The following is a 26679-nucleotide window of genomic DNA, read 5'->3' as shown; positions in this document are numbered from 1 at the left end:
ATATATATATATATATATATATATATATATATATATATATATATATATATATATATATATATATATATATGTATAGTATAGTATTGTATTGTATTATTATATTGACCAATGTTCTTTGTTGGGGAGTGGGTGTGTTTGGTTGTGTGGGGCAACAGAAGGAGGGACTCACTGGTGTATTCGGTGGTGCTTCGAAAACAATGATTAATGTCGTTGTGAGACAGGAACCGCAGACCTCGAGCAGCGCTGTTTGTAGTTTAGGCTACATCCGGGAGATTTTGGCAGATTGTGCTTTATCGCCAAATGGCAAAATATTTTATTGTGAAGTGTTCACGGAAGCTGCGGGTATCCTTTCAGTCACGTTGACGCCGTCGCCGTTTTTCACGTCGACAACAAGCAAGACGACAACAAGACACGCACTAGGCATCCATACAGCGGGAAGCTTGTCTCCTTGTTCAAAGGTAGGAGGATGGTCTCCACAGACCGGAACAAAGAGCAGCTGTTTGCCGGAGACAAACAGCTGCTGATTTATTCCCTTTAAATCATGTTCCCTCCTCGGTTGTTTAATTTCTGGGAGACGCTAGTGGATGTGTGTTGATAAAATGTATGTGTGAGTGATGTAATCACTGCATACGGTGATAGTGAGCCTGTGGTGGATGTGGTAAATAGTTTCTTTGTTCTCAGCCTGGTCGGAATTTGAAATTATGTGTTTTATTTTCTAATATACATGACCTCTGGGACTAATTAGAAGAGCTCTCTGCATCTCTCCCATTGTGTGCACGCATGTTAGGGGGTTACACACACAGTAGGTTCATATACAACAGGCACCATTTAAAATAGTATTTATGAAAGAAAAGGTTTAAAGACTTGAAGGACATCCGATGATCTGCCTTTTCATTTTCTATAAACGGATATTTCAGTCTACTGCACAGCCTAAGATTACCAATAGTTTAAATATATACTTAAACTGGTAAAACCTGGACTAAAATAGTTTGTGGTCAGTGAAAAAGCAAAAAAGGCTATTTTTGAAACTAGTTTTAGTGGACGGAGCAGACAATACTGTCTGGTCTGCTAATTTACTCCTTAAGGAGTTAAAATTTAGGGATTTATGAGGAGGTTTTTGGTCAGAATGACTAGAAGGATTTTAAAGTGAAAAACCATGTGATGGTTCAATCAGGGACTGTGGAGAACTTTTAGAACCAAACAGTTTTAGAAACAAAACCTAATAGGTATCAGTGTGGGTAAAATGAGAGAAACCTTTCCTGAGCCTTGGATCTGATTTAGCTTAAATACAGCGCACCTATCTTCATATAGAAATTTGAAATGTCCTTTTTTCCTTTAGACGTGGTTCATGGTTTGTATATAGTGAAAGTATATTTTCAGTTTGACCCACTCTGTTCATAGTGGTCTTTAATATTAATGTTGCCCGTCTTCAGTTCAACATTTCTCTATTTTCCCATGGCCTTGGCCAATTAGTGAACAGCAGTCTGTTCACGTCACATTTGAGCCCTACTCAGCTCCAGTCGTAACCTCTTGAGGAGGGACAAAACAGCCTGGTAGGAAAAAAACTGGAATCAAAATGCTCACCAGGCTGGCAGAGCAGAGTAAAGCACAGCCATAAAATGTGATCTGTTACCACTATTTTGGTGCACATGCGGGACTCATGCAAAAATAATTCACAAATCATAAACTCTATTTTAAAGAATCTGTAGAATAATTCAGTCCAAGATTGAGCAGTAGTTTAAACTTTTTTTTTTTTAATCTAAAGCTATTTAAACTAAAGCTCTTTTCTCAAAAGCAGGATGGGAAGCTATAAATTGAATGTAATCTACAGCTCTTTAAACCATGCCAACTTCAGTAAAATGTTGAGATGCACCAATAAGAGATTTGAGGCCAGTTTCTTTTCTATAATTTTTAGAATCAAGAGATTGTAAAATTCTAACTGCGTGTTACCGTGGTGAAACTTTTTTTGAGACAGACACCAGCTCAGGATGCACACAAACAATACATACAGGCAGACACAACCAGGGATGGGTACCCTGGGAATCGATACCAGTACCTTTGTGTTTTTATGTAGTAGTAAATGATAGTTTACTAATAAAATCTTTTTTTATTATAAACATATTTATTTCTCAATATAAAAACTTATTTAGATCTACAAATGAACCTTATTAAATTATTTATGAATTTTAACACATTGCCTGAATCCACAGCACACAAAACACATTTTTACCAAAACAGCAGTTATCAGAGGCACAGAGTGTTTAGGGGAATTGTTTTAGTGCAACAGTTTCAGAAAAGATAAAAAATATATCCAAAAACATATTTAATCCCGCTTTGTAAATCAGGGTAGGATACATTTGCAATGAGGGAACGGAGATTCCGTCCTCTCTGCGTTGACTAGAGCGAGTTTCAGGACGAGGCTATAGCAGCTGTCCCGTCTGTGAGACAGTGGTTGGAGAAGCAGGAATTCCCACAGCAGCCATCGCCACTCTCCCAAAACTCTGACTCCAGAACAAATGTTACTTTCACGGGAAGCCACATAGGACCAATAACGCTAGATTTTTCACTAGTTGCTTTTTTGAAAGAAAAAAAAAAGGTCGCTGGATGCACTCTGAAAAGTCAGTAAATGTAGTGAGAAGTTTGCTAAATTGGCAGTAGTGACCAGGTACTTCCTCAGAACAGAAGTATTCCCGCCGCTTCGACCACTTTCTATCAGCCATGCTTGCTTTGTTTACTGGACAAGCGGTTACTGACGTCATCACGCTTGTCACTACCCAATATGTACCGGTAGCACAATCCATACCATCAGCTCCTTTGCGCATGTGCAAACAGAATAACTTCCGCGTCGCCATTGAATGCACTATTAGTTTTTAAAAAGGACCGGAAAAAAGTATTTCCATCCTTTCTTACAAAATACTATGGTTCAGTTTATAACAACAGACATTATTTTGTATGAAAAATATATTGTATGCTGTCTATGCGTCCTCTAGTGGACCCATCACAGACAAGAGAAGACCTTGTTGTTATTGTAGCCACATCGTTTATTTCTTGCAAAAACATAACTGCAGGTGACGAAAGACTGCAAACGGATCCATTCTGTGTGTCGATTGCAATGCAATTTAAAAAAAAAAATTCTGTATTTTTTTATTCCCTTTAAATCATGCAATATTCATACAACTACAACGAAATACAACAATAAACATCCCACCCAAAATAAGACAAGAAGAAAAGGATGGTGCTTCCGGTAGAGATCGGGGAGTGACAACTCTCTTGTGCACGCAATGCTGTGTTCAAGTTTGGCATGGACAGTTAATATGCATGAATATGAAATAAAATATGTAGTAAAATGACTAGCATGACGAGTAAACATAAAAAGCTAATCAAAATGATGAGAAAATAAGGTACATTGAAACATTTTGATGCTGTGTGACAATTATTTAATTTTGCTAACTTACGTCATCATGTCACAGAATCCATTAATTACCAGTGGGCTCCACACTAAGATAAAACTTTGACGTCTCCTTTCTCAGAGTTGCTTTCAGCAACTATCTGAAACACTCTGAAGCTAAAACTCCTGGGCAGGAATTTTTAGGCTAAGACAGGAGCGCTCTAAGAGACTGAACATCTTTGTGAATACTGACACTGGTTTTTGGAATGCATTGACCAGAGGACACAGATTTGAGCTGATTCCTAATTCTATTTTAAGGAAATATAAAAACAGCGTTCTAAATGATCTCTTCTAGACTTCATTCCATGAGTGGTCAGTAATTATATTAGATAGGAGCAGAGGTGGCGTCATACTGTATGTGAGGACAGTCACTGCAATCAGGGTTTTGACACAAAGATTAGAGTTGACATTTATAACTGTCTTTACAGTCTTATACTAGAAATTATGTGATCTAGCATTTCTAAAACACTGTGCGTTCCCTAACAATTGTGGATTGTTGCTTTGACAGCTTTTTGAAGAGAGTTAGAAAAGAGTTAAATTTCCAAATTGAGCGTGTTCCATTACTGACAGTTGAAAGTTCAAAAGGATGAAATAGAGCAACTGTACTCTGCGCAGGCTTCCCATTATCTGCTCCCACTCTGTCACAATTAACCACAGCAATTACAACACATGTTTGAGATGGGGGAAAAAAGTTGATCCTGCTAAATAGGTTCTAACAGTTTTGGTTCTTTCTCTCTCTTAAAACACCAATACTTCAAATAGCTAAATTTCAGTTCTCTTCACTCATAAGAACTTCCACAGTGAAATTGTGTCAGCTAATGGTGATAGCACTTACTGCTGTGTTCACTGATCATAAACTGATCTGCTTTTTATTTTCAGTCAGCTGGTTAACAGTTGAGAAACAGAAATGTGTCTGATTCGAATCAGTAATAGCACCCCACACTTGGATGCAAGCACACCATGATCATAACATCTAAGCCGCAGATTGAGACATCTTGTTCTAAATGTGTAAAAGAAAAAAGTTATAGCCAATGAACTGATTCATAAGATCGTATTTCCAACTATTATGTTTAAAAATATAAAAACTGAATAAGTAGAACAAGATATGGCTGCCGTAAATGTCGTTATATTAACACTTCCTAAGTGGGCTGTGTAACTGTGCCTATGACAACATTTGTTTCATGGCTCAGCACAGCAGATGGTGGTGGGAGCTAAAAGGAGGAGGGGCAGTGATGAGTGGGCTGGGGCATAAATAGCTTGGTAATAAAAGAGAGGATGATAGGATAGAGAGGGAAGGAGGGGGTCACGGGGCGGGGTTAGCCCAGGGAAAGCATAAAGAACAAAAGCTAAGGGAGACAATAGTCCTTTGCATGATGATAAAAAAAACAGTAGAAAAGTATGGAGTCTGATTTGTTTTTCAGGCCTGGATAAGTCGGCAAAGGGAAAACAAGAGCATGAAAGCATATTTCTATTTCAGAGAATAATTCTGTGACCTATTGTCCAAATCCATCCATCATTCATACTACCTTCCGTTTGTATTTCTATTAAAAAAAAAATTCCAGTCTGTATTTTTGTTGATTACTATAATGGAAAATAACAAGAGGTTTGTTCTTTCATTGTTTTCCCCTATATTATCACCCATAGACTGGTCAACAATGTTTCTGCAGCTCTTCAATAGACAGGAGTTTCAGCATCACTCGTTATACTTTAGCCCCAGCTCACCGACTTGGTTGGGCCGTGTTTCAGGAGCAGTTTATTTCAGGGCCAACCCGGGTTTCTCTGGCTCTGCTCAAGGCCAGGGTCAGACTGAGCTAAATCGAGCTGTGTTTTGAGTGAACGCACTGCTTTTCAGTGATTGGCCAAGGGGCGATTAGTAATGAAAAGGTCTTTCTCCAAGGAAGTCCAGAAAGGGAGCAACGACATTAATATTAAGGACCACTATGGTTAACATGGTAGGATTTTAGCCCGAATTCTGCCCCCATCCTCCCCTTCCGAGAGGCGCAGACTATCACCGAGGCTTTTAAGATAATTTTAAGAGATATTCCTGTCATGTGTGGTGTGATGACAGTGATCTGGTCCCTTCAGTGTCGGGACCGCTCCAACCTCAAATCGGGGATATTAAACATGTTGGATTGTCTTGCCCCGGTATCCTGGTGTGAGTGGTGTCCCCCGAGGACAAATAAGCATGCGAGGCTCTGAATGTGACGTGTAGCCAATCAGAAATTGTGGTGAGGGAAACCCTAAAAGAAAAACCGCAAACGTAGAGTCCCCTGGTTGCGCTGTCGCCACTCCTTTAAACATTGCATTTTCTTTCTGTTATGTTTTTTCTCCATTAAAATCAGTCCACAAACTGTCACCATTCTTCTCCGTCGTCCATGTTTATTTACTCTGAAATCACATTTAATCTTTAGAGGATTCACAAGATTTCCCGTCTGATATCTGAATGATCCTGAGTGAAATCTGTTCATGTGTGGTGTGATGTGATCCATTTTCTTGGTATTAGTCAGGACTAGCTGCTGTCTTTTGGATAAGCTTCAGATGGCAGATTTTTTTTTTTACATGTATATACTCCATTACAATAATCTAACTACTGAAAATAAAACATGAACCAGTTTTTTTGTGTCATGTTTGGAATAGAAGCCTTTATTCTGTGTTAGTAGGCTTATTTTTGATAGACTGGTTGATAAATATCAGTGAGTTCATGATGACACAGATTCTTTGTTTGCTCTGTGGTCTTTAGCCCACACATTGACTCAGTGACAACTCTGTTGGGCTATAGTCAAATGGTGACATCAGCATTGATATTAGAGGAGATATTGTAGTACTCTATAATCTGAGCCAATGGGATCATATAGATGTTGAATAAAAGCGTTGTGCAAATGGAGCCTTAAAGTACCCCACATGTGAGCTTTATTTTGCACTGATTCATAATTACCAAATGACACAAAGTAGTCCATGTCTGTAAAATAAGATCTGAACCAATTTAGCATAGTACCAGACAATTCTGCACACCTTACCCATCTTTTAACCAGGATGTTATCATCCACTGTATGAAACAGCAACAGGAAAACAAGACAGAAATGTTGGATTAAGTGTAAACGTCATGTGTTTTTACAAGCGGTAGTTATCCATCACACATTATTATTTGAATTAAAATGGTCTACATTTTAAATATGGTTGGAATTATGTTAGTTAGAAAATGTTAATATCAATTAAATAATAGAAATGCTAACTAATGTTAAAGTTCTCATATCAGTGTTGAGTCTTTCATTAATACAGTAGGTGCAACAAAACATCCTGAATAACATCTTCTACTTTTTTATTAATCTAGAAATATTCGATTTGTTTGAAACTCATATTTTTTTATTTAGTTTCAACAATATTTTCTCAGTAATGTTTGCTACTTTAACTCTGGGAAATAACTCTGTGTTGTTTCAATAACAAATGGGATCTTGCATAGGAAAACTAAGTATTGTATGAAATAACTTGTTTTCAGAACCTCTGGGCTTGTCACTGTGCCAATATCAGTGTTTGTAGTTTGAGATAAGAACTGGGAAACACTTTTGCTGTTATTGTTGCAAATTCCCATTGACATTATTTGATTTGTTTTATCCTTTTGAAGAGTGACAGCTGGTGATGAAAGATTTGGGGGGGGCACACACTAGCGGTTGTGCATTACAGCACAACGATAAACACTACGTTAACATAAATTTGTCCGCAGTCGTTGGTTGCTGCTGGATTTTCAAGTCTGATTGGCCAGGTCCAAATTCTTTCTGACACTTTTTCCTCTTGTAAAAGCCTTGTGTAATTATTATTTTGTAAATAAATAACAGATTTTTTTATGCACCATTCTCTGTCTTTTCATTGTTGTCTCACTCTTCCGTTTGCAATCATGTGTGAGTGAAATTTTGTGACCACGCATTTATGGATTCATCCCAAAGAAAATTGGGTAAAAGTGCAATATTTTTTGCCAGCCATCTCAGAAAGCAAAACTCATATATTATATGGTATAATTACAAATAGAGTGATATATTCCAAGTCTTTGTCTTAATGATTGGTAAGAAGCATCTAACCAGTCCTGAGGAGAACAGGAACTGGACCGTTGTTCAATGGTCCAAAGTTCTGTTTTCAGATAAAAGTAAATTTTGCATCTCATTTGGAAATCAAGGTTCCGGAGTCTGAAAGGAGAGTGGAGAGGCCTGGAATCCATGTTGCTTGAGATCCAGAGAGACGTTGCCATAGTCAGTGATGGTTTTGGGTGCCATGTCATCGGCTGGTTATGGTCCACTGGGTTTTCTGAAGTCCACAGAAAATGCAGCCGTCTAGCAGGAATTTTTAGATCTTCGCTCTGCAGACAAGCTATATGGAGAAGCTGATTTTATTTTCCAGCAGGGCTTTGCACCTACCCACACTGCCAAGTTCAATGACCTGCTGTTTTTGATTGGCCAGCAAGCTGGCCTGATCTGAATCCCATAGAAAATATCTCAGCTGTTGTTAAGAAGAAGATGAGAGACACCAGACCCAACAAGGCAGATGACCTGAAGGCAGCTAAAAAAGCAATCTGGGCTACAGTGTCACAGGCTGATCGCTCCATGCCATGGCACAGTGATGCAGTAATTCATGCAAGAGGAGACCCAACCAAATATTGAGTACATAAAAATTGACATACTTTTCAGAAGTCTAATATTTGTCCTTAAAACATGTTTTTTAATTGGTCCAAAGGGATGTTTACATTTTCTAAGACACTGAATTTTGGGTTTTCTTTACCTGTAAGCGATGATCATCAAAATGATGAGAAATGAAAGCGTGACCCATTGTGCTGTGTGTAATAAATATCTATGAAATAACCGTTTCACTTTGAGATTACTGGCAAAAAAATATTGTACTTTTATGCAATAGTAAAAAATTGTATGTATCTGCCATGGGTGTGACTTTGGCAGTTATCAGTGGTTTGATAATTGTTGTTTTTATAGACTGGGGGTGACAGATGGGACATGTTTATTATCAGAGTCAAATCAGACATTGTGACAGGCAAAACTTTCTGAAAGAACGTTGTGGGTAGAACACCGAGACAGCAGGAGGCGGAACTTAGTTGGTGTACAATTTCTTCTAATGTTAATAGTTTTGCTTTTTCATGCTTTTTTTTAGACAGACATTTTGCCTGTCTAATGAGCTTTATAATAACAAATTCTGTGTTTGTGATATACGGTTTTACTTTAACCAAAAGTAATTGTCTTCATCACATTTTTGAGTGATTAGTTTAACATTTTGCTGTACTTAAAATCACAATTTGGATCTTCAGTGTTTCCTATAATTTTTGTTGACATTAAATAAATGTGCAATAGATGACTAAAACAGTGATTTTTATAGTAGTAATTATCATTGTCATCTCTTTCATACTTTTTTCAATCGATTTTTATTTTAATCACTTTTTCTCACAGTCTATTCTGCTTTTGCTTTAGGTGTTGTGTAATCCCTACTGTAGCGATAAGCAGCAATACATGAGCGAAAAACTGATGGAGGACACGTTGCCATGGCAGCCATGACATTTCACAGCAGCTTTTCATTCCAACATGGATAGTTACATGTAAAGACACTACTTGATCCAAATAACTCTGGCATTATGTGTTGTCATGGTGAGGTATAGAATGGTTACACCCACATGTCCCTCTTTATTCCCTCCCTCAACTCTCTATAAAGAGCCTTCCTTCTGGAACAATCGCAGAAGCGCCTCCTTCTCTTGGTGACATCATTGCTCTGTGTGTGTGTGTGTGTGTGTGTGTGTGTGTGTGTGTGTTTGTTGTGTCGTGTTGACAAAAAGAAATTCTGTGCTCAGGTGCACTTAAAATGTACTAAGAGACTATACTTGAAGGGTTGTTTTATTTATTTATTTATTTTACCAGTGTAACGTCTGATAATAGGCAATATGTAAAGAAACTGTGACTGTAAATTTACATTTAGTGAAGTTTAGGCTTAAAACTAGATTTAAAGACTTAAATCGGGTTTCATTTCTGCCAAAATGTGCTACTCTTAGTTATTTTTTCATAAGTCAGAGTAGAGAAAAGGAAAGAAATTGTCCTTGTGCCAAGCTGATGCAGTTTAATTGACCTTTTTTCCTAAATTCTCTGTAGACATAGCACTACTTCACATATCTGACTATTACCTAACTTTACAGATACTATACTTTACAAAAAGGGTCCTACTTCTTGAACCTTTTCACATTTTGCCACATTATGAACACAAATTGTAATGTATTTAATTTTCATTTTTTGTGATTAGACCCACACAAAGTAGTTCATCATTTTGAAATGATTGGTGGATGAAAAAGGATACATTGGTTCACATTTTCTTACATATAAAAATCAGCCTCCTTGAGTCAATGTTTCTGGAGCATCCATTTGCTGCAAATGTAACTGCTGAAATAAAACTGTTCACCCAGCATGATGATGCTCCTTCCACTATGTTTCACTGTGGGGAATTTCGTGTTCATGTTTACATGCAGTGTTAGTTTCTCACCACATATAGGGCCTGATTATTCAGAGATTCCAAATAAGGAGTGCCAAATTGCATGGACAAAGAAATATTACACATGCAATAAGTGGGTGTGTTGCGGGTGATTTACAAAGATTGTGTCCGCAATGGATAAGACTTCCAAAACCAATTTGGTCTTCTCCATTTAGATGAGTAAATTGCATGCTACTAGCAGTTTGGGAGCTGCTGTAAAAGAAAGATGAATAATACTAATGTAGATGGAGGTAATGATGTTGATGATGATGATGATAATTATTTAAAATATAATAATGATAATAATAATGTATATTTATATATCATAGTACATTTTACATCCCAAAGTGCTACAAACAAAAGTAAAAAGTTACATTTAAAGTATTAAATGTCAGTCACAACGAAGGAAGGGTTGCCAGCTCCTCCCCGACCCCCTCTGACAGAGTTTAGTCTAGGAAGGACCTGTACGGTCAGGCTTAACGCGAGATTAATCTCTAAACAGCTGGATTTACCTCCACCAACTCCGGACAACAGCCGCTTGACCCAAAATATCGCAAACTAAGGAAGCCCCATAATAATATATTACAACAAAACCATGTTTCGTACAGAGCATGTAAAGGAACATTGAGGGAGGGGGGAAAATCCCTCTTTCCACAAGTTAATGCGCACTTTAGGTGCACCCTCCCTCTAATGTTCCTATATAGTGATGGTTGTTCTCGGATGGCGGTTAATATTCAGTTTTGTTTGTTTATTAGCGTGCCACTGTTTGCTCACAATCAATTTTAGGTTTGATGAATTGCTTTTCCAGAGGTAACTATTACATTTGCATATCCTCCTCCCATATTTTTTTGCAGTTTGGTCATTAGCATATAATATGCATATTCATGTAGGCACCCTTACAAAAATGTTTGCACTCACTATTCTGTTCATTTTACACTCGCAAATTGCTTTGCACATTGTATGAAGATCAGCATTGCACACGCTAATTATTTTGCACGTGTTTTAATACATGCAAAACATTTGAAGATCAGGTCAATAGTATTCGTCAAGCAGGCAAAAGAAAACTGCTCTCATCTGACCAGAGCCCCTACCCTCACATGATTGCTGTGTTCGTGGAAAACTGCAAACAGAAGTTTTAACATTATATTTGAACTTTCTACTCTTTGACAAATGAGACAGAAAAAAAAATTGAGCCGCTGATTTGGCAACATTTGAACATATGAATACTGCTCTAATAACATAAATACAGATGATATACGTAAACTACTAAAGTGTTCTAAAATGTCTGCCAGCGTTTGCTTAAACTTCACTTCACACTGACTTTGTTAGCTTTTTCGCCACCCTTGTTTTCCCTTTCTCTGTCTCTCTCAGATTGACTGAAGTTCTGCCATGCCTGTGGCCTCCACCAGGACAGACCCTGGTGAGATCTGACACAATTCTTCATGTTGGCAGCTATCGCCCTAAGATTGTTCTCTTTTTTATTTACAAATCCCCTTTCTCTGTTCATCCAAAGGCTCTACTCTGTGCATCAACTGAATTCTGAAATCAAGAATTTTACATTTCTTTGAAAGTAATGTTAATGATGCGATATGAAGCTTGGTAGGATTCTTATCTTGTAAATGAATGTTTGTGCAACTGCTGCTGTATGTTTGTGTCAGCTCCCCAGGTGTTAGACGCAATGAGCGACAGCACCACCAGCTCCACTATTGCCAATGACCTGGACCTAATCTACCTCAAAGGCATTATGGAAAGCCCTTTGGTGTGGTATACACACAAATATTAATGTTTGAAATAGAAGTGGGATTTAATACAAATACATTTATAAAAACATACTACATCAACGTTGATCAATCTGTTAGGAGCAAGAGGAGAGCCCAAAGGAGCCCCGGTTGTCGCCAGTGGGGGAGAACAATGTGGAGCTCCTGCAGGAGATCCTCAGAGACCTCGATCCGTTCACACAGCGCTCTGACACTGCAGCTGAGCTCGCCCGCATTCTCACACAGCCACACTTCCAGGTGCGCTTTGGACATTAATACATCGTGCTGCATTTTAGGACTTTGAAACAGGAGCTGACAGAATTTATTGTAAATAAGCTCCTTGGTCTATTTGGCTAGTTAACAGTATATCTGAATGTTACAAAGAAACCAAACTGATGTTGCACATCTAAACTCTTCTTAGTCTCTACTGGAGACTCATGATTCAGTGGCCTCCCAGACATGTGATAGCCGACCTCCCAGCCCGTGTGATTTTGTTGATCATGAACAAGATGACAGCCAGTCAACCAATCCAATCCTGCCCTCTGATGCTATACGCATGGTTGGCATACGCAAAGTGGCCGGGGAGCATCTGGTAAGAAACGTCATTGCATAAAGCACAGCTGAGATCTACTTTCAGTTGTATTTCTATTACAGCTAAACATGTCCATTATGACCAAATCAGCAAACATTTTTTGTTAATATAAACAGTCATAATGATTTGTATTATGTAGAGCCCTACTGAATGTTTTCCTTTATTTAGTTTTTCTTTGCAAATGATTTTCTCACCTGTGTTTAAAATCCCACATTTTTCAATTTTTCTTCACCTAAAAAATGACTAATCTCATAACGGACATATTAAATTGCAACAGTTTAACAGGACATATTCCCAACAATAGCACAGTAAACTTTTTTATCTCAAAAACAGATTAATATTAGAACTTTTTATCACACTTAAATATTACAGATCATCAAACAGCTTTTAATGAGACTAAGGAATTTTTTTTTTTATTTTATTAAATGTAGTTTTCAAGATGATGTTTTTCATTTTTAAGGGAGTAAAAACCTATCCAAACCAACCTTGCCCTCTCTAATAGAAATATAATTGAATCATGAATTTATTAGAATTTATTAGACCTGTTGTTTGAAAGTAAATTTTAAGTTTACAAGCAATTCCCAGGGTGGATCCTGCCAGACTGTATACCAGCATGGATGCATCCAAACGTTGCAGGACAGTGACACTTGAGGGCTGATGTTGCAGACCCCTGTCCAACAGCAATGTGTCATTGTTTCATCTAATGAAAATCAAGAATTATAAAGCCCTTTCTTTATGTAACCCACCTCTTATTTCTTTTAAGAATTAAATGTAATTTTGGGTTTCAGGTTCACAGTTTTGGGCCAATTATCAGAATTTTAAGGTAACGCTCATGGAGCCCAGGACAAAACATCAACATTGACCACACTCACACACAAGTTACGTTGAAAAATGTATTGTTAATCATGAATGTAAACAATATTAACAATATGACAACAATATGAAGAAATAAAGTGCGCACAATATGAAATAAAGAAAATTAGAAAAAAATATGAGCTCAGTTTAGTTCTCGTTTGGTATCGTTGGGGCCCTTTAATGCGTTTCACTCTGTCCTACCACACCGCAGGTTTAGGAGAGTCGTTCAGTTCTTATTCCTCCTGGCTGGCTCGCCACTTTATGTAACCCACCTCTTATTTCTTTTAAGAATTAAATGTAATTTTGGGTTTCAGGTTCACAGTTTTGGGCCAATTATCAGAATTTTAAGGTAACGCTCATGGAGCCCAGGACAAAACATCAACATTGACCACACTCACACACAAGTTACGTTGAAAAATGTATTGTTAATCATGAATGTAAACAATATTAACAATATGACAACAATATGAAGAAATAAAGTGCGCACAATATGAAATAAAGAAAATTAGAAAAAAATATGAGCTCAGTTTAGTTCTCGTTTGGTATCGTTGGGGCCCTTTAATGCGTTTCACTCTGTCCTACCACACCGCAGGTTTAGGAGAGTCGTTCAGTTCTTATTCCTTCAGTTCTGGCTCGCCATCTAATTCTATGGATCCCGTCACTCCAACAGATGCTTGGAATCAGCCCGATGGCTATCCAATCCTGGTATCCTTTTTTTATCGTGGACCACTGGTGTCGCTGATGCCTCTTCCTCCGCGTCAAGAGTCACCAAGTCTTATCTCAGAACAAAAAACCTGACCTGTAGGACAGGCCACATTCATTCATTTATTCTGTAAATTAAAATACTACAGGCCATAACTCCTTAATTAAAATAAATAACACAAATATGACCTATATATCAATTTAAATGAATTAACATAAATAGGTAATTCTTATTTTAGTCTTACTTCAACAGTGTAAATGAAATAAAATACTCAAATTACCCTCTCCTTTCATACAATACAACACACCACTTTCGATAAATGACATTCACAAATAATTGCCTAGCAATTTATCTGAACTACCCTGACATGTTAAGACTTAGAAAATTCGTCAGCTCTGTTAGCTGAGTTCAATGATAGTTCATCCCGGCTGCTACACTAACGGCTAACGCATATGGTATCAACATTAGCAGTTAGCGGCTAATTAGCGCTGACGTTAGCACACGTTTATTCGGTGTTACATCGCTCAAAGAGCATATTAAACTCACCGCCGAGTAGGCAACATCAAATATAAATCCTGGAATTTGCTTGCGAGGTTTTTTTCAACCGCTAAGTTTATGTATTAACTTTTTTTTCTTTTTCCGAAGCAGAGAGCCTCTCGTGCAACCGGAACATGTGTCCTCCTTCCAACTGTCTCTCAGAGCGCTGTGCGCAGCCGCAGTACTGAGACGCGCCCGTCTCTCTCTGCGCTGTACGGCTGAGTTAACCCCATAAATGCCAGCTCCCTCTCTCACACATTCAGACAACTAAACAACAGGCTTTTACATCTAACAGCTTATGAAGCCTGGGCTACATAAAGCTTTGGGACTCCAATGAACTACAGTGAGAGCCATTCTCTAAAAATGGAGATAACATGCGACAGTGGTGAAGCTTTCCATGAGGTCAGCCTTCCAAATATAACTCTAGGAATGAATCATCAAGGCACTCACTAATTAACTCAGAACATCTAAAGCAAAGCAGATCTTACATACCTCATTTGAGGTCAGAGTACATGATTTAACAATGAGAAAGAGACTGAGCCAAAATGTCATTTATGGGAGAGCTCCAAGGCCACACCCACTGCTGACCCAAAAGAACACAGAGACCCATATGACATTTGTCTTGATGCCTCAAAAAGCACCAAGATGCTTTTTGGGGCATTAAGACATTTTCTGCAGGCTGACTGACAAAGGTGAAAAATGTGTATCCCAATCTGTTGAGTCTGCATCTGGTGTGAAGGGAAACATCCATCCATTGGCAATGCACACTTATCCATTTACTAACAGAGTCACTGGGACGCTGGTGCCTATCTTGGGTGAGAGGTGAAGTATACTTTTGTCAGGTCACCAGTCCGTCACAGTAAAACGAATCCAGCATTTCAGAAAAACAATGTTGTACTGACAGTCAAACATGGTGGTCTGGAGTTGCTTTGCAGCTTCAGGGACTGGGCCAAATTTCTCCAGACGGATTTTAAAATATGTTTTCGTCTTTTGGCTTTTCCCTTTCAGGGGTTACAACAGCGAGTCATCTGTCTCTATCCAACCCTATGTTCTCTATTGTCTTCTCTCACACCATCTACCTTCATATCCTCTTTAACTCAGCTTTAAATCTCCTCTTTGGTCTTCCTACCTGGCAATCCCTCCTCTGTACATATCAGTCTGGCCTCTGGCTTTATCTTCAAAACTTCTAATATGAGCCATCCCTCTGATGTACTCAGTCCTGATCCTCTCCATCCTTGTCACCCCCAACGAGAACCTCAATATCTTCATCTTTGCTTCCTCCAGCTCTGCCTCCTGTCTCTTCCTCAGTGCCACTGTCTCTAAACCAGACGTCACTGGTCTTACCACCGTCTTGTACACCTTTCCTCATACATGTACAACCCTAACATACTTCTCTGCTACTCCAGACTTTGCAGCACAATGCAGCTCCCTCTGACTCTCTCTGCACTGCTCCCGCAGCATCCTCAAAGCAAATCCTGCATCTGTGGTATTTTTCTTGGCATGAAACCACACTGTTGCTCACAGATGCTCACTCCTGACCTCAGTCAAACTCTTTCCCAAAACTTCATTGTGTAGGTCATCAACTTTATTTCTCTGTAGTTGCCACAACTCTGCACATCTTCCATGTTCTTGAAAATTGGTTCCAGCACACTTATCTGTTCCTGAGGCATCTACACATTCATCAAAGGTCTCATTTAACAGCCCAACTTGTAGAAATCTTTCTCTCCCTCCTTACTGATCTTAGCTGATCTCTTTCTCCAAACACACTCCTGTACTTCCCCATTCCACCACAAAATCTCCTTGTCATCTTTCCGGCGTTAGTTGTAGTTGTCCAGTCGTCTGAAGCACCTCTTGGCCACACAGAGTCTTAACTCCTCCTTGAAAGCCACACAACTTTTGTTCTTTTTCGTCTTTCACCACATTGCCCTCTGCTCTGCTTTTGTCCTCTTCATCTTCCTCACCATCACAATCATTGTAAAAGACTCATTGCCAGTTATCCCAAATGCTTGATGGTAGTTGTTACTAAGAATGACAACTAATTATTGATGGGGGGTAATTGATTTTTCACATAGAGCTAGGGTGGGTTGAATAGCTTTGTTCCCCTAATAAATTATATCATGATTTGAAATATACATTTTTGGTACTTAACTTAGATTATCTTTGATATTAAAATTAGTTTGATGATCTGAAATACGATTGTGGGAAAAGGCAAAAGCAGGTGTTATATCTGAGGCAAACACTTCTCCACAGCACTGTGCCTGTCAGTCTTTGTAAATGTGCTTCAGATGAGTATTTTATTTGAGAGAAAATAAGTAGTCCTACCTATAGTAAAATAAAAGTACTCTGCATATGAATTTAGAATTCATATGATAAGTTTTAACCCTTGCATAATCCATGTTATTATTGTGGTTGTTACCTAATCAGTCACGTTCTAGAAACATTGTTGAGGCTGCACTCTCCCGTTTCTTTAGTTTTGTGGGCAACAACAACAGCTCTGCCAACACCTCACCTAAAAGGATCATAGCTTTATAATTTGTTGGATGTTCTTTGAGCCATTTCTGAATTCACACAGACAGTTTATGTTTGTTTCAGGGTGTGACGTTCAAAGTGGAAGGTGGAGAGCTGGTGATAGCTCGCATCCTCCACGGTGGGATTATAGACCAGCAAGGCCTGCTGCATGTTGGAGATGTCATCAAAGAGGCAATTATCCAGTTTCTACCTTTCTCCACTTTTTGAAATTGGGATTTTAGATTTATTTTTTCCAAAACCTAGATAATGTTGTAGTAAATGTGAAACCACATTAAGTATTCTTTATAAATGTATCTAATTCGTTCCCTCTGTCTAAAGGTAAGAACATAATTAGAAAAAAGTTTAATTTATTGTATCGCCACAAGATCTTTTCACTGTCAGTGACCACAGACTCCCAAACATGTTAAATAACCTGAACCACAAAACACAGAGATTCACTGTGAAAATGGCTGATGAGTGGAATTGGTCTATTTTTCCAACTTCTTTGTCCCTCATTGATGTACTGACAGTGGAAATGGCAACATCTAGGTCAACAAAAACAAAGACGCACAGAAGGCCAAAAGCTAGCTGTTTTTCCCATGAGTTTAAATCAGAATGAGCTTTATCGGCCAACTTTCTGCTCACAAGCAAAGAAATTCACCTCAGCTCCACTTTGGTTTCAATGTACAAACATTTTGAATATATAAAAACCTTTTGAGGGAAATAAAATGAGACATTTTTAAGTAAATATTTTTAGATACAGCTCTGTTTTCTCAATCTGAGTTTACACCCTTAGTCTGGGTTTAGAATTGTATGCAACCTTTTGGAAATCTCAGAGTTAAGGATCTCCATTCTTTAGGGCAGTGGCTTTTAAATCAAGGGGCAGGACCCCTCAGTGAGTCGCAAATAAACCAGTCTGGTATGTTGTGATTGTCCTCAGAAACAAATAATGAAGTTGATCATATTAAAAAAATAACTTTTTAAAAATTATTTTTATTTGAAACATTACATTTCAAGGATAAAATAAATTGTTACTAATAGATGAAAAAAGGGTGGCTGATTCTATTGGTTTTGTCATTAGTATAGAAATCGTTATTGCCCCACTGTGGAGAAATTCAGGTGGACCAGCAGCAAATAGTACATTTACAATGTAAGAAAAATACTCTACAGTTATACAGAAATTACCGTATTTTTCGGACCATAAGGCGCACTGGATTATAAGGTGCACTAAATATTCTTCCAAAGTGTGTAATATCACTCTGCCCCTTCACGTACACAGCTCTCTCCTGAGCGGATGAACTATCCATCTCTGTAGGGAGGACAGAGTAGTTGGACTACACTGCCCTGTTTCTAACATAAGGCCAAAATAAACGTAACTTTTATACTGAATTATCTTACTAGGTTTATTGTTGCTAGTGCGTACTCGGGGCATGGGCTTCCTAAAGGCTCCCACATACTTGGGCGTACTGTGCACATACTGTGAGCTTGGCGGACTCCACGCTGACTCTCTGTAGACGTTTTACCCTTTATAGTCGAGCATACTATTGCCTACATTTCTTATAGCAAATTCCTACAATTCCCACACCTTCTGCCAGTGGGACGAAGTGGTGGAATGGATGGTAAAATGTGTGATTAGCTAGCTGAGCACCTAGAGCTTCATTTCTTTTCCAGCAGGCTCCCACCTGTCAGTGAGAAAAGAGAGGGACTGTGATGCCGTGCGTCCTTACAACCGCCTTCTTGGAGCAGCTCAGTGTATAAAGCTCGGTGTCACATATAAAACTGTTTGCTGTAAAGACTTCTTGCCTCTGACAAGTTTATAGTGTGAAACCACGGTCATAAAGATTGAGCTCTGCACATACCTGTATGCGCAAAGTCCACTTTGAGTACGCGCAGACTTCCACAGAGTGAAGTACGCTGAGTATGTGGGGGTCTTTATATGAATGCACTTCTAGTTTCGACATTACAGTCAGGCAGTCGTATAGACAGTTCAGGGGTCTGATCAGGTAGTGACACAGTGTACCGTAATGCTCCAAATATCCATTGACCGGAACGGCTTTGTTGCTTACCAAAGTCCTACTTACACATTTTAACAGATTTTTTTAGCACATTGTACCACATAAAATCAGTCAGTAAGCACAGCTTTAATCATAAATAAGGCGCACTGGATTATAAAGCACACCATACATTTTTGGGAAGATTTAAGGATTTTTAAGTGCGCCTTATAGTCCAAAAAATACATAACAAAGTGTGCAACTGAGTAGGGTGATTTTAAAACATGTGCAAATCCTTCATTTAAATGTATGCATAAAGTACACCAAAACACTGTTTACAAGACTGAAAAAACTGTGCTGTATGAATAAATAATTTTACCAGATTTCATTCTTGTCTTTTTTCTGACAGGTGAATGGACGGGACCTGAGCCAGGACCCCAGAGTATTGCTGGAGGAGCTACAGGCTGCCAGTGGAATTGTAGTTCTGAAGATCCTGCCCAGTTACCACCAGACCATTACACCAAGACAGGTGACTCAGGGAACACCAATTATTAAGTTATGTTGTGGTTTATTTGTGATTTAAAAGTATTCTCATTCAGAATGAATGCAGTGACTGTTAAATTAAAGAAGTGGGGAAACCCTTACATAATACCTTCTGTTTGAATTTATCCAGGTGTTTTTCAAGTGTCACTATAACTATGACCCAGCCAACGACACCCTGATTCCTTGTATGGAAGCAGGCTTAAGGTTTGAAACAGGAGACATCCTTCAGATAGTCAACCAAGATGATGTCAACTGGTGGCAGGTAGGCGACATATACACAAAGCAAATGTACAATGCAGAGTTTGTCTTTGTTCTGGGTATACAGGAGTTAGTAAATCATTTGAATTATACTAATTTTCACTTTCTTTGTGTGCTTTGCCTTAACTGTAAACAGTATTTCTATGTACAGTTATGTTCAAAATAACAGCAGTCCAGCATCACTAAACATATTATTCATCAAAACACCCAACAGTCATAACATGTGTGATCCTGTGGGGGAAAAACCATGAATCAAATGGGTAACGTTTAAAATAATAGCAGTAAGGGTTTCAATCAGCGAGGCTGCTCATTCTGTGAACAAACACGTCAGTCAGGTGGCTATAGTTCACTCCTCTCTGAAAAGTAAAATGGGTCGGTCCATACATTGTCCTGAAAAATAACTTACCTTGATTAAAACAATAATTATTGAGGGGAAGTTGGAAAGAAAGGCCGAAAATGATGCTGTACAGTAAATGTTTTCTCAACTGATTTAAAATATGAACCAAAACTAGAAAGAGTTGGAAGACAATGAAAAAAAACTATAATAGTCAATGGATAGCCAAATGGCAAACACTCAGCTAGTGATCAGTTCCAGGGTTCTGGAACAATTACAAGAGGCCTAGCAAAGCGTTTAGCAAATAGCCCCCAGAAGTCACTCTGTTAAAAGATATGCTGAAGGAGTCACAGTTTGCCAAGAACTCACTGACGCGTCTAAAAGCAACAGAGCAACATTTTGGGACTGATGAATATAAAGTTGTTCTTTTTGGGTCTTGAAATTGATGTGATAACAAGACAACCTGAAAGCCCATCAGTAAAACTCACTAAATTAGTTTCAGACCACTGTAAAGCTGCCAGTCTATACCCTGAATCTTAATCCAATAAAACCAAGAAAATGCAGAGCAACTGTGGGATGCTGTTCAATTGTTCTTGGTGAGAATAAATGTTCAGATGCCACAAGTCTTTGAATTTATTCTGTGCAACACAGATATCAAGCACTTCTCAGAAGCAGGAGGTATATAGCTAAATCTTAGTTCAGCGATTATCTGGAAAACAAACTGGACAGATTTCAGTTTGAAAAGAAAAATCAGGACACCTCTCTTTTATTTGACATCCTAATATTCCCATTTACCCACATCCTATCAAATTAGATATGCTACGTTTTTTTTTCATAATTTAATCTGGAATATTATATGCAGAGTTCCTAATGCCTCTGTGTGTGAAAAAAAAGCTAGTTAAGGAGCTTGAAATTTTACTCTGTTTATTTCAAACGCACCAATACTTTGAACACTGCTGTATGTCTCCATGTTTTGGTCAGGCCCGTCACGTGGAAGGTGGGAGTGCAGGGCTGATTCCCAGCCAGATGTTGGAGGAGAAGAGAAAAGCTTTTGTCAAGAAGGACGTAGAGCTGGCGCCTGCAGGTACATGGACTTAAACAACACAAGTCAGTCATTAAAACCCCAATCATTAGGATTTGCTGCAATCTACTGGAAAGTTTACAAGCCTGTGCTGTACATATGCAGCACAAGTGCGGCTACAAAAATTACAATATCAAGAGAAATTTCAATATTTTTGTCAAAGTGAAATTCATACGTTATATATTCATTACACATAGACTTGAAAATTTCAAACCTTTATTTTATTGGAATGTTGATGATTATGGCTTACAGATAATTAAAACCAAAGAGTCTCAGAAAATTAGAATATTAAATAAAATAAGTGAATTGTTTTTTACCTATAAATTCCATTTCGTGCCACACACAATAGTTTGGAAGGCCGCTGACTCCTCGGTTAGGGCTGAACGATATCGAAAAAAAGCATATTGATAAAATAGAAATCATGTTGATCGGTATCAATAATTATCGACAAATTCAAAACATATATTTTAAGTGCCATTTTAGGATGTTGCTTAGCAACCATGCGTAGTGGTTCTTAATGCACTGACTTCAGCTTCAGTCCACTTCCTGTGAAGTTCCCTCAGATTTTTTAATTAATTTTGCTGGACAATCCTCTCAATGCTGAGGTTAATCATCATTGATTACATCACACAAAAAAGATGCAGAACACACAAACACTGAATTCAAATTCAACTCTTTATTCAACCAACTTTTTACCAAAACTGAGAGTTTTTAAAAAATAAAAAAGTATGCTTGATCTCTGAACTCTTTGAAAGGGACGGAGCATTCCTGGGTCGGCGTTTGTGATTGGTTCGGAGGATGTAATAACGTCGATATACGTCTATCGATCAATATATATCGTTGTTGAATTATCATCCAGCCCTATCCTCAGTTCTCCAACAGTCAGTCATTAACACCCTCAACAGGAAGGTTAAACCACACAAGGTCCGCGTTAAAGAGGTTGGGTATTCACAGCCTACTGTATTTAAGCATATCAATGGAAAGTTGAGTGGAAGGAAAATTTGTGATTGAAAAAAACCTGCACAAGCAACAAGAATAATTGAATTGAATTGAAAGCCTTTATTGTCATTGTACACAGTACAATGAGATTTGAAATCTCATGAGATACAATGAGATTTGTTTTTTATGTGTGCATAAAAGTGCACACATAAAAAACACATAAATACACATACAATACAGTAGTGCAAATCTGGATGAAGGTTGAGTATGGTGACGGCTTTGGGGAAGAAGCTATCCCTGAATCTGTTTGTTCTAGTATGTATTGACCTGAAGCGCCTGCCTGAGGGCAGCATGTTAAAGAGATGGAAGCCGGGGTGAGTGGTATCCCTCAGGATGTTTCTGGCCCTACTGAGACAACGGGAGTTGTAGATGTCAATCAAAGAGGGCAGAGGGCAGCCGATGATTTTTTGTGTGATGTAATCAATGATGATTAACCTCAGCATTGAGAGGATTGTCCAGAAAAATTAATTCAAAAATATGAGGGAACTTCACAGGAAGTGGACTGAAGCTGAAGTCAGTGCATCAAGAACCACTACGCACATACGAATCCTAGACATTGGATATAAATGTCACATTCCTTGTGTCAAGCCACTGCTGAATCACAGACAATATTCAAAAGCATCTTACCTGGGCTAAGGAGCAAAAGAACTAGGGCCTCATTTATAAAACTTTGCGCAGAATCCATACTAAAAGTGTAGGTTCACCAAGAAAAAGAAAATGGCGTATGCAAAAAAGGAAAAAAATTTGATTTATCAAACCATGCACATTTCCATTTATAGTACACACCTGTACTTGAACATTTGCGTAGCAGGTTCCGCAAACTACACGGCCAGATTCAACCATAAATGGTCAATGTAAAGCTCCTCATGAATATTAATGTATATTGAAAATGGGTCAGCTGATCGATTTTTTTCATCATGGGGATGTGGCAACCATGGAGAAAAGGCAAAGAAACTGTGAGAAAATTTCAGAGAGAAGCTGATTAAATTTGAAAATCAGAGGTAAAAGCACATATGATGCCCACATTAAAAAATGTTAATAAGTAAACAAGGCCGTGCTTGGTGTTGAAATTCCCCTGTGATAGTGCATTCAGATCGACAGTCAGAGGAGGGAGGAATGGGAGGTTTCCCCCGCAATGGTTGACAAAATTCACCCTGGTAATCACTAGGGAGAGGAATGTGATGATAGAAAACCCAGATATAATGTTTTGTGGACTTTTATTTAAGATTCAAGATGGCTTATGGGCATTTTTATTTATTTATTTGTAATGTCCCATATGTATACTCAAGTGTCACCAGTGCAAGAATGACTGACACTGAGGTTTTGAACACTTATTATAAAGATGATCTATGATTAAACTGATAGGGAGTGAAATTAAATGAATGAGAGGAATCATGATGCAGTTTGGCTGCAATTCACCACTTTACCATCTGTGTCGCTAATTTCGCCCATCTCCAATGAGCATATGCATGTGTCAGAGCTGCTGGGGGGAGTTTTTTATTTATTTATTTATTTATTTCCATGATTCCTTCTGGTAACAAGGTTTATGGCGATGCCGATTTCATTTTCCAGAAGAATTTGGCACCAGCCCACACTGCCAAAGGTACCAAAAGCTGGTCTAATGACCATGGTGTCACTGTGCTTGATTGACCAGCAAACTGGGCTGACCAGAATCCCACAGAGAATCTATGGAGTATCGTCAAGAGGAAGATGAGACAACAGAACCAACAATGCAGATGACCTGAAGGCAGCTATCAGAGCGATCTGTGCTTCTAGAACACGCCAGCAGAACCACAGGCTGACCAAAAGTCTGGCATTTCTGTTTTAAAATATGATTTTCTTTTGATCTTATCTAATATTCTAATTTTACAAGGCACGAAAACATTATCTGAATCAGAATGAGCTTTATTTGCCAAGTTTGTGCACACAAACAAGTATTTGAATTTAATTTCCCAATCTTTGTGGTTTATGTACTTTAACTGAACATTACCCATAGCTAAATACACAAGAAGCAAGTTGGAATAGAAAAGGTACTGTGTCATGTTCTGCATGGAAACTACATGGACCCGCTACTTCACACAGAGTTGGTGGTGACAAACCGTAAAAGGTTTCATTAAGCTAATGCAGGTCTTTCTACATAAGAGCTGCTTTGTTATGTTACAGGAAATCTTTGCACTGGCCTTGGAGTGAAGAAGAAGAAGAAGATGATGTATGTGACCACGAGAAATGCAGGTAAAAGTGTGATTTCTCGATGTGTGCAGTTCTAACCATTTGCATTTCTTGCTGAGTGATTTTGAAATGTTCTTCTTCATTAACCTGCGTATGTCCTATCCTTTAACCATCCATCTCATTCTTAGAGTTTGACAGACATGAAATCCTGCTGTATGAGGAGGTGGCAAAGGTCCCACCATTCAAAAGAAAAACTCTGGTTTTGATTGGTGCTCAGGGCGTTGGGAGGCGAAGACTGAAGGCCAAGCTTCTGCTCAGAGATCCACAACTCTTTGGCACCACTATCCCATGTATGAAATCTGACAGCTTTATGGCATTTTATTTATTGACTTGAAGCTTAGTGGACACATTAAGAATAAGTTCTGTCACATTTGTACTCTAAGTTTTTGTTGCAGTCTTCATCATGAAATATTGTGAACAAAACCATTGTCAGAATAACAGTCTTTAACTTATTTTTCTGCTAGAACCCTTGTAACATCTGTGTTTGCGTCTCTATCCAGACACCTCCAGAAAGCCCAAAAAAGGTGAACGTGAGACTCGAATGTACGCTTTCACAAGCCGCAGTAAGATGGAGGCTGACATCAAGAATGGCCGTTACCTTGAATATGGAGAGTACGAAGGCAACTTGTACGGTTTAAAGGTTGACTCGATACATGAGGTGGTGGAGGCAGGACGAGTCTGCATACTGGATGCCAACCCACAGGTATGCAGACATCTTCACCTGCTCCTGAGGATTATAAAGCCCGTCACAGTTATTACAGGCCTAAATGCATCGTACTTTTATATTTAACCTGGAAGTAAAAGTGGTGTCAGATTTCTTTTCCAATTTTCAGATATGAATGAAAGCTGAGTAATAAAAATCAGCCTTAATCATCCATTTATTGTTCACCTGAGATCCCTAGAAGCACCCATAACTAGCACTGTATATTGAAAATATTAGTTTTCCAGTCAATCAAACTTTAATAACAAACAAAGATAACCTGAGTAAATACACAAAGTTGAGAATCTCATTGAGAGCCACAAATGGAGAAAATGTGGAATAGTGATTAACGTTCTCAGGAGTTGTCAGTCCACCAAAATCACTCTTAGAACGCATCAGCAAGTGATCAATGAGGTCACAAAGAACCCAGAACCAAAAGCAGAGCAGCCCTCACTTGTCTCAGTGAAGGTAAAAGTGGATGATCCACAGTTGAATTGAATTTCTTTATTAATTTGTCCCCCACGGGGGAAATTTTGTTTCAGTACAGCCCATAAAGAGAAAACATGGGGTAGATGGGAGACTGCGGCCAACTGTGGCCAGGCACCACCTCTTTCTGTGCAACAAAGCTAATTTAATGGGCACACATGGAGAAGCAACAACAGAGTTAGACCTTTATAGAGCTTGTGATGTGAAAAATGATTTTCTGCTATGAGTAGCTGAGTAGACAGTCCAGTCTTTTTCAGTCTCCTGAGAAAGAAGGGTCGTTGGTTTGGCCTTCTTTACCAGATGGGAGGGGTTCACAGTCCAGGAGAGGTCAATTCAACTCAATTTTATTTATATAGCACCAATTCACAACACATGTCATTTCAAGGCACTTTACAACGTCAAATGCAATCAAATCAAAGGAAATGTGAATGCCCATAAACTTTATCCGGTCCACACACCACCAGGCTACTGCTTTCTTTCTGAAATCCTATGGATCCAACAAGGATGCACTTCATTTTTGTTCTCCATGACTATTATGGCAATCAGAAAATGTTCTTTTTTTTCATGACTATAAGGCTACGTTCACACTGCAGGGAAATGTGCCCCAAATCCAATCTTTTTGCCCTTATGCGACCCATCTTCCATCTTTTTCACAGCAGTGTGAACGGTCCAATTCCGATCTTTTCACCCCCAAAAGAATCCGATTTGGGCCACTTCCATATGTGCTACTAATTTGGACACATACCTGATTTTTTTTTCTAAGTGTCCGCAGTCTGAACAGGACATGTCGCATTTATCCGTCTTTCACGTCACTCTCCTGTCTCTCTCTACACATCCATACACAGCAGTAGCAGTTAGCCCTCCATAAAAGACCATCAATAGCTGTGCTGCTTTCCTCTTACCTTACTTCATCTTGCTATATGGTCTTAATGTTGTCGGCTCCCACTGCTCAGCAGCTTTCTAATAATAGCAATGAGAGACGCCAGCTGCTATCTGTTTTGGTTTTCTTTCAAAGTTTTTTTTTTAGCAAAACTTTATTGAACGCCTCTAGAAACAATTATATTCACCATTGCTTCCATAAATAGTCCGCTGCTGTGTGACATCTCCTTCTGTGGTTCGCACATGCGGGTCGCTTTGCAGTCTTGAACTGTTCA

General features: G+C 38.6%; 1 protein-coding gene across 1 annotated transcript in view; it reads left to right on the top strand.

Moving 5' to 3' along the window:
- Window positions 1-223: 223 nt before the first annotated feature.
- Window positions 224-26679, top strand: part of mpp2a (membrane protein, palmitoylated 2a (MAGUK p55 subfamily member 2)) — a 30410-nt gene continuing 3954 nt past the window's right edge. The window contains exons 1-12 of the mRNA XM_012881999.3: window positions 224-458; window positions 11324-11372; window positions 11611-11711; window positions 11812-11967; window positions 12131-12301; window positions 16989-17096; window positions 19305-19424; window positions 19569-19700; window positions 21012-21114; window positions 24274-24342; window positions 24468-24629; window positions 24840-25042. Of these exons, the coding sequence (XP_012737453.2) occupies window positions 11342-11372; window positions 11611-11711; window positions 11812-11967; window positions 12131-12301; window positions 16989-17096; window positions 19305-19424; window positions 19569-19700; window positions 21012-21114; window positions 24274-24342; window positions 24468-24629; window positions 24840-25042 (1356 nt within the window). The 5' untranslated portion in view covers window positions 224-458; window positions 11324-11341. The remainder of the gene's footprint in view (window positions 459-11323; window positions 11373-11610; window positions 11712-11811; window positions 11968-12130; window positions 12302-16988; window positions 17097-19304; window positions 19425-19568; window positions 19701-21011; window positions 21115-24273; window positions 24343-24467; window positions 24630-24839; window positions 25043-26679) is intronic.

Source organism: Fundulus heteroclitus, chromosome 16 (assembly GCF_011125445.2).
Source record: "Fundulus heteroclitus isolate FHET01 chromosome 16, MU-UCD_Fhet_4.1, whole genome shotgun sequence".
In the NCBI taxonomy this organism is placed as follows: Eukaryota; Metazoa; Chordata; class Actinopteri; order Cyprinodontiformes; family Fundulidae; genus Fundulus; species Fundulus heteroclitus.
The sequence above is the reverse complement of the archived record's forward strand: the minus strand, read 5'-3'. Positions and strand labels throughout refer to the sequence as shown.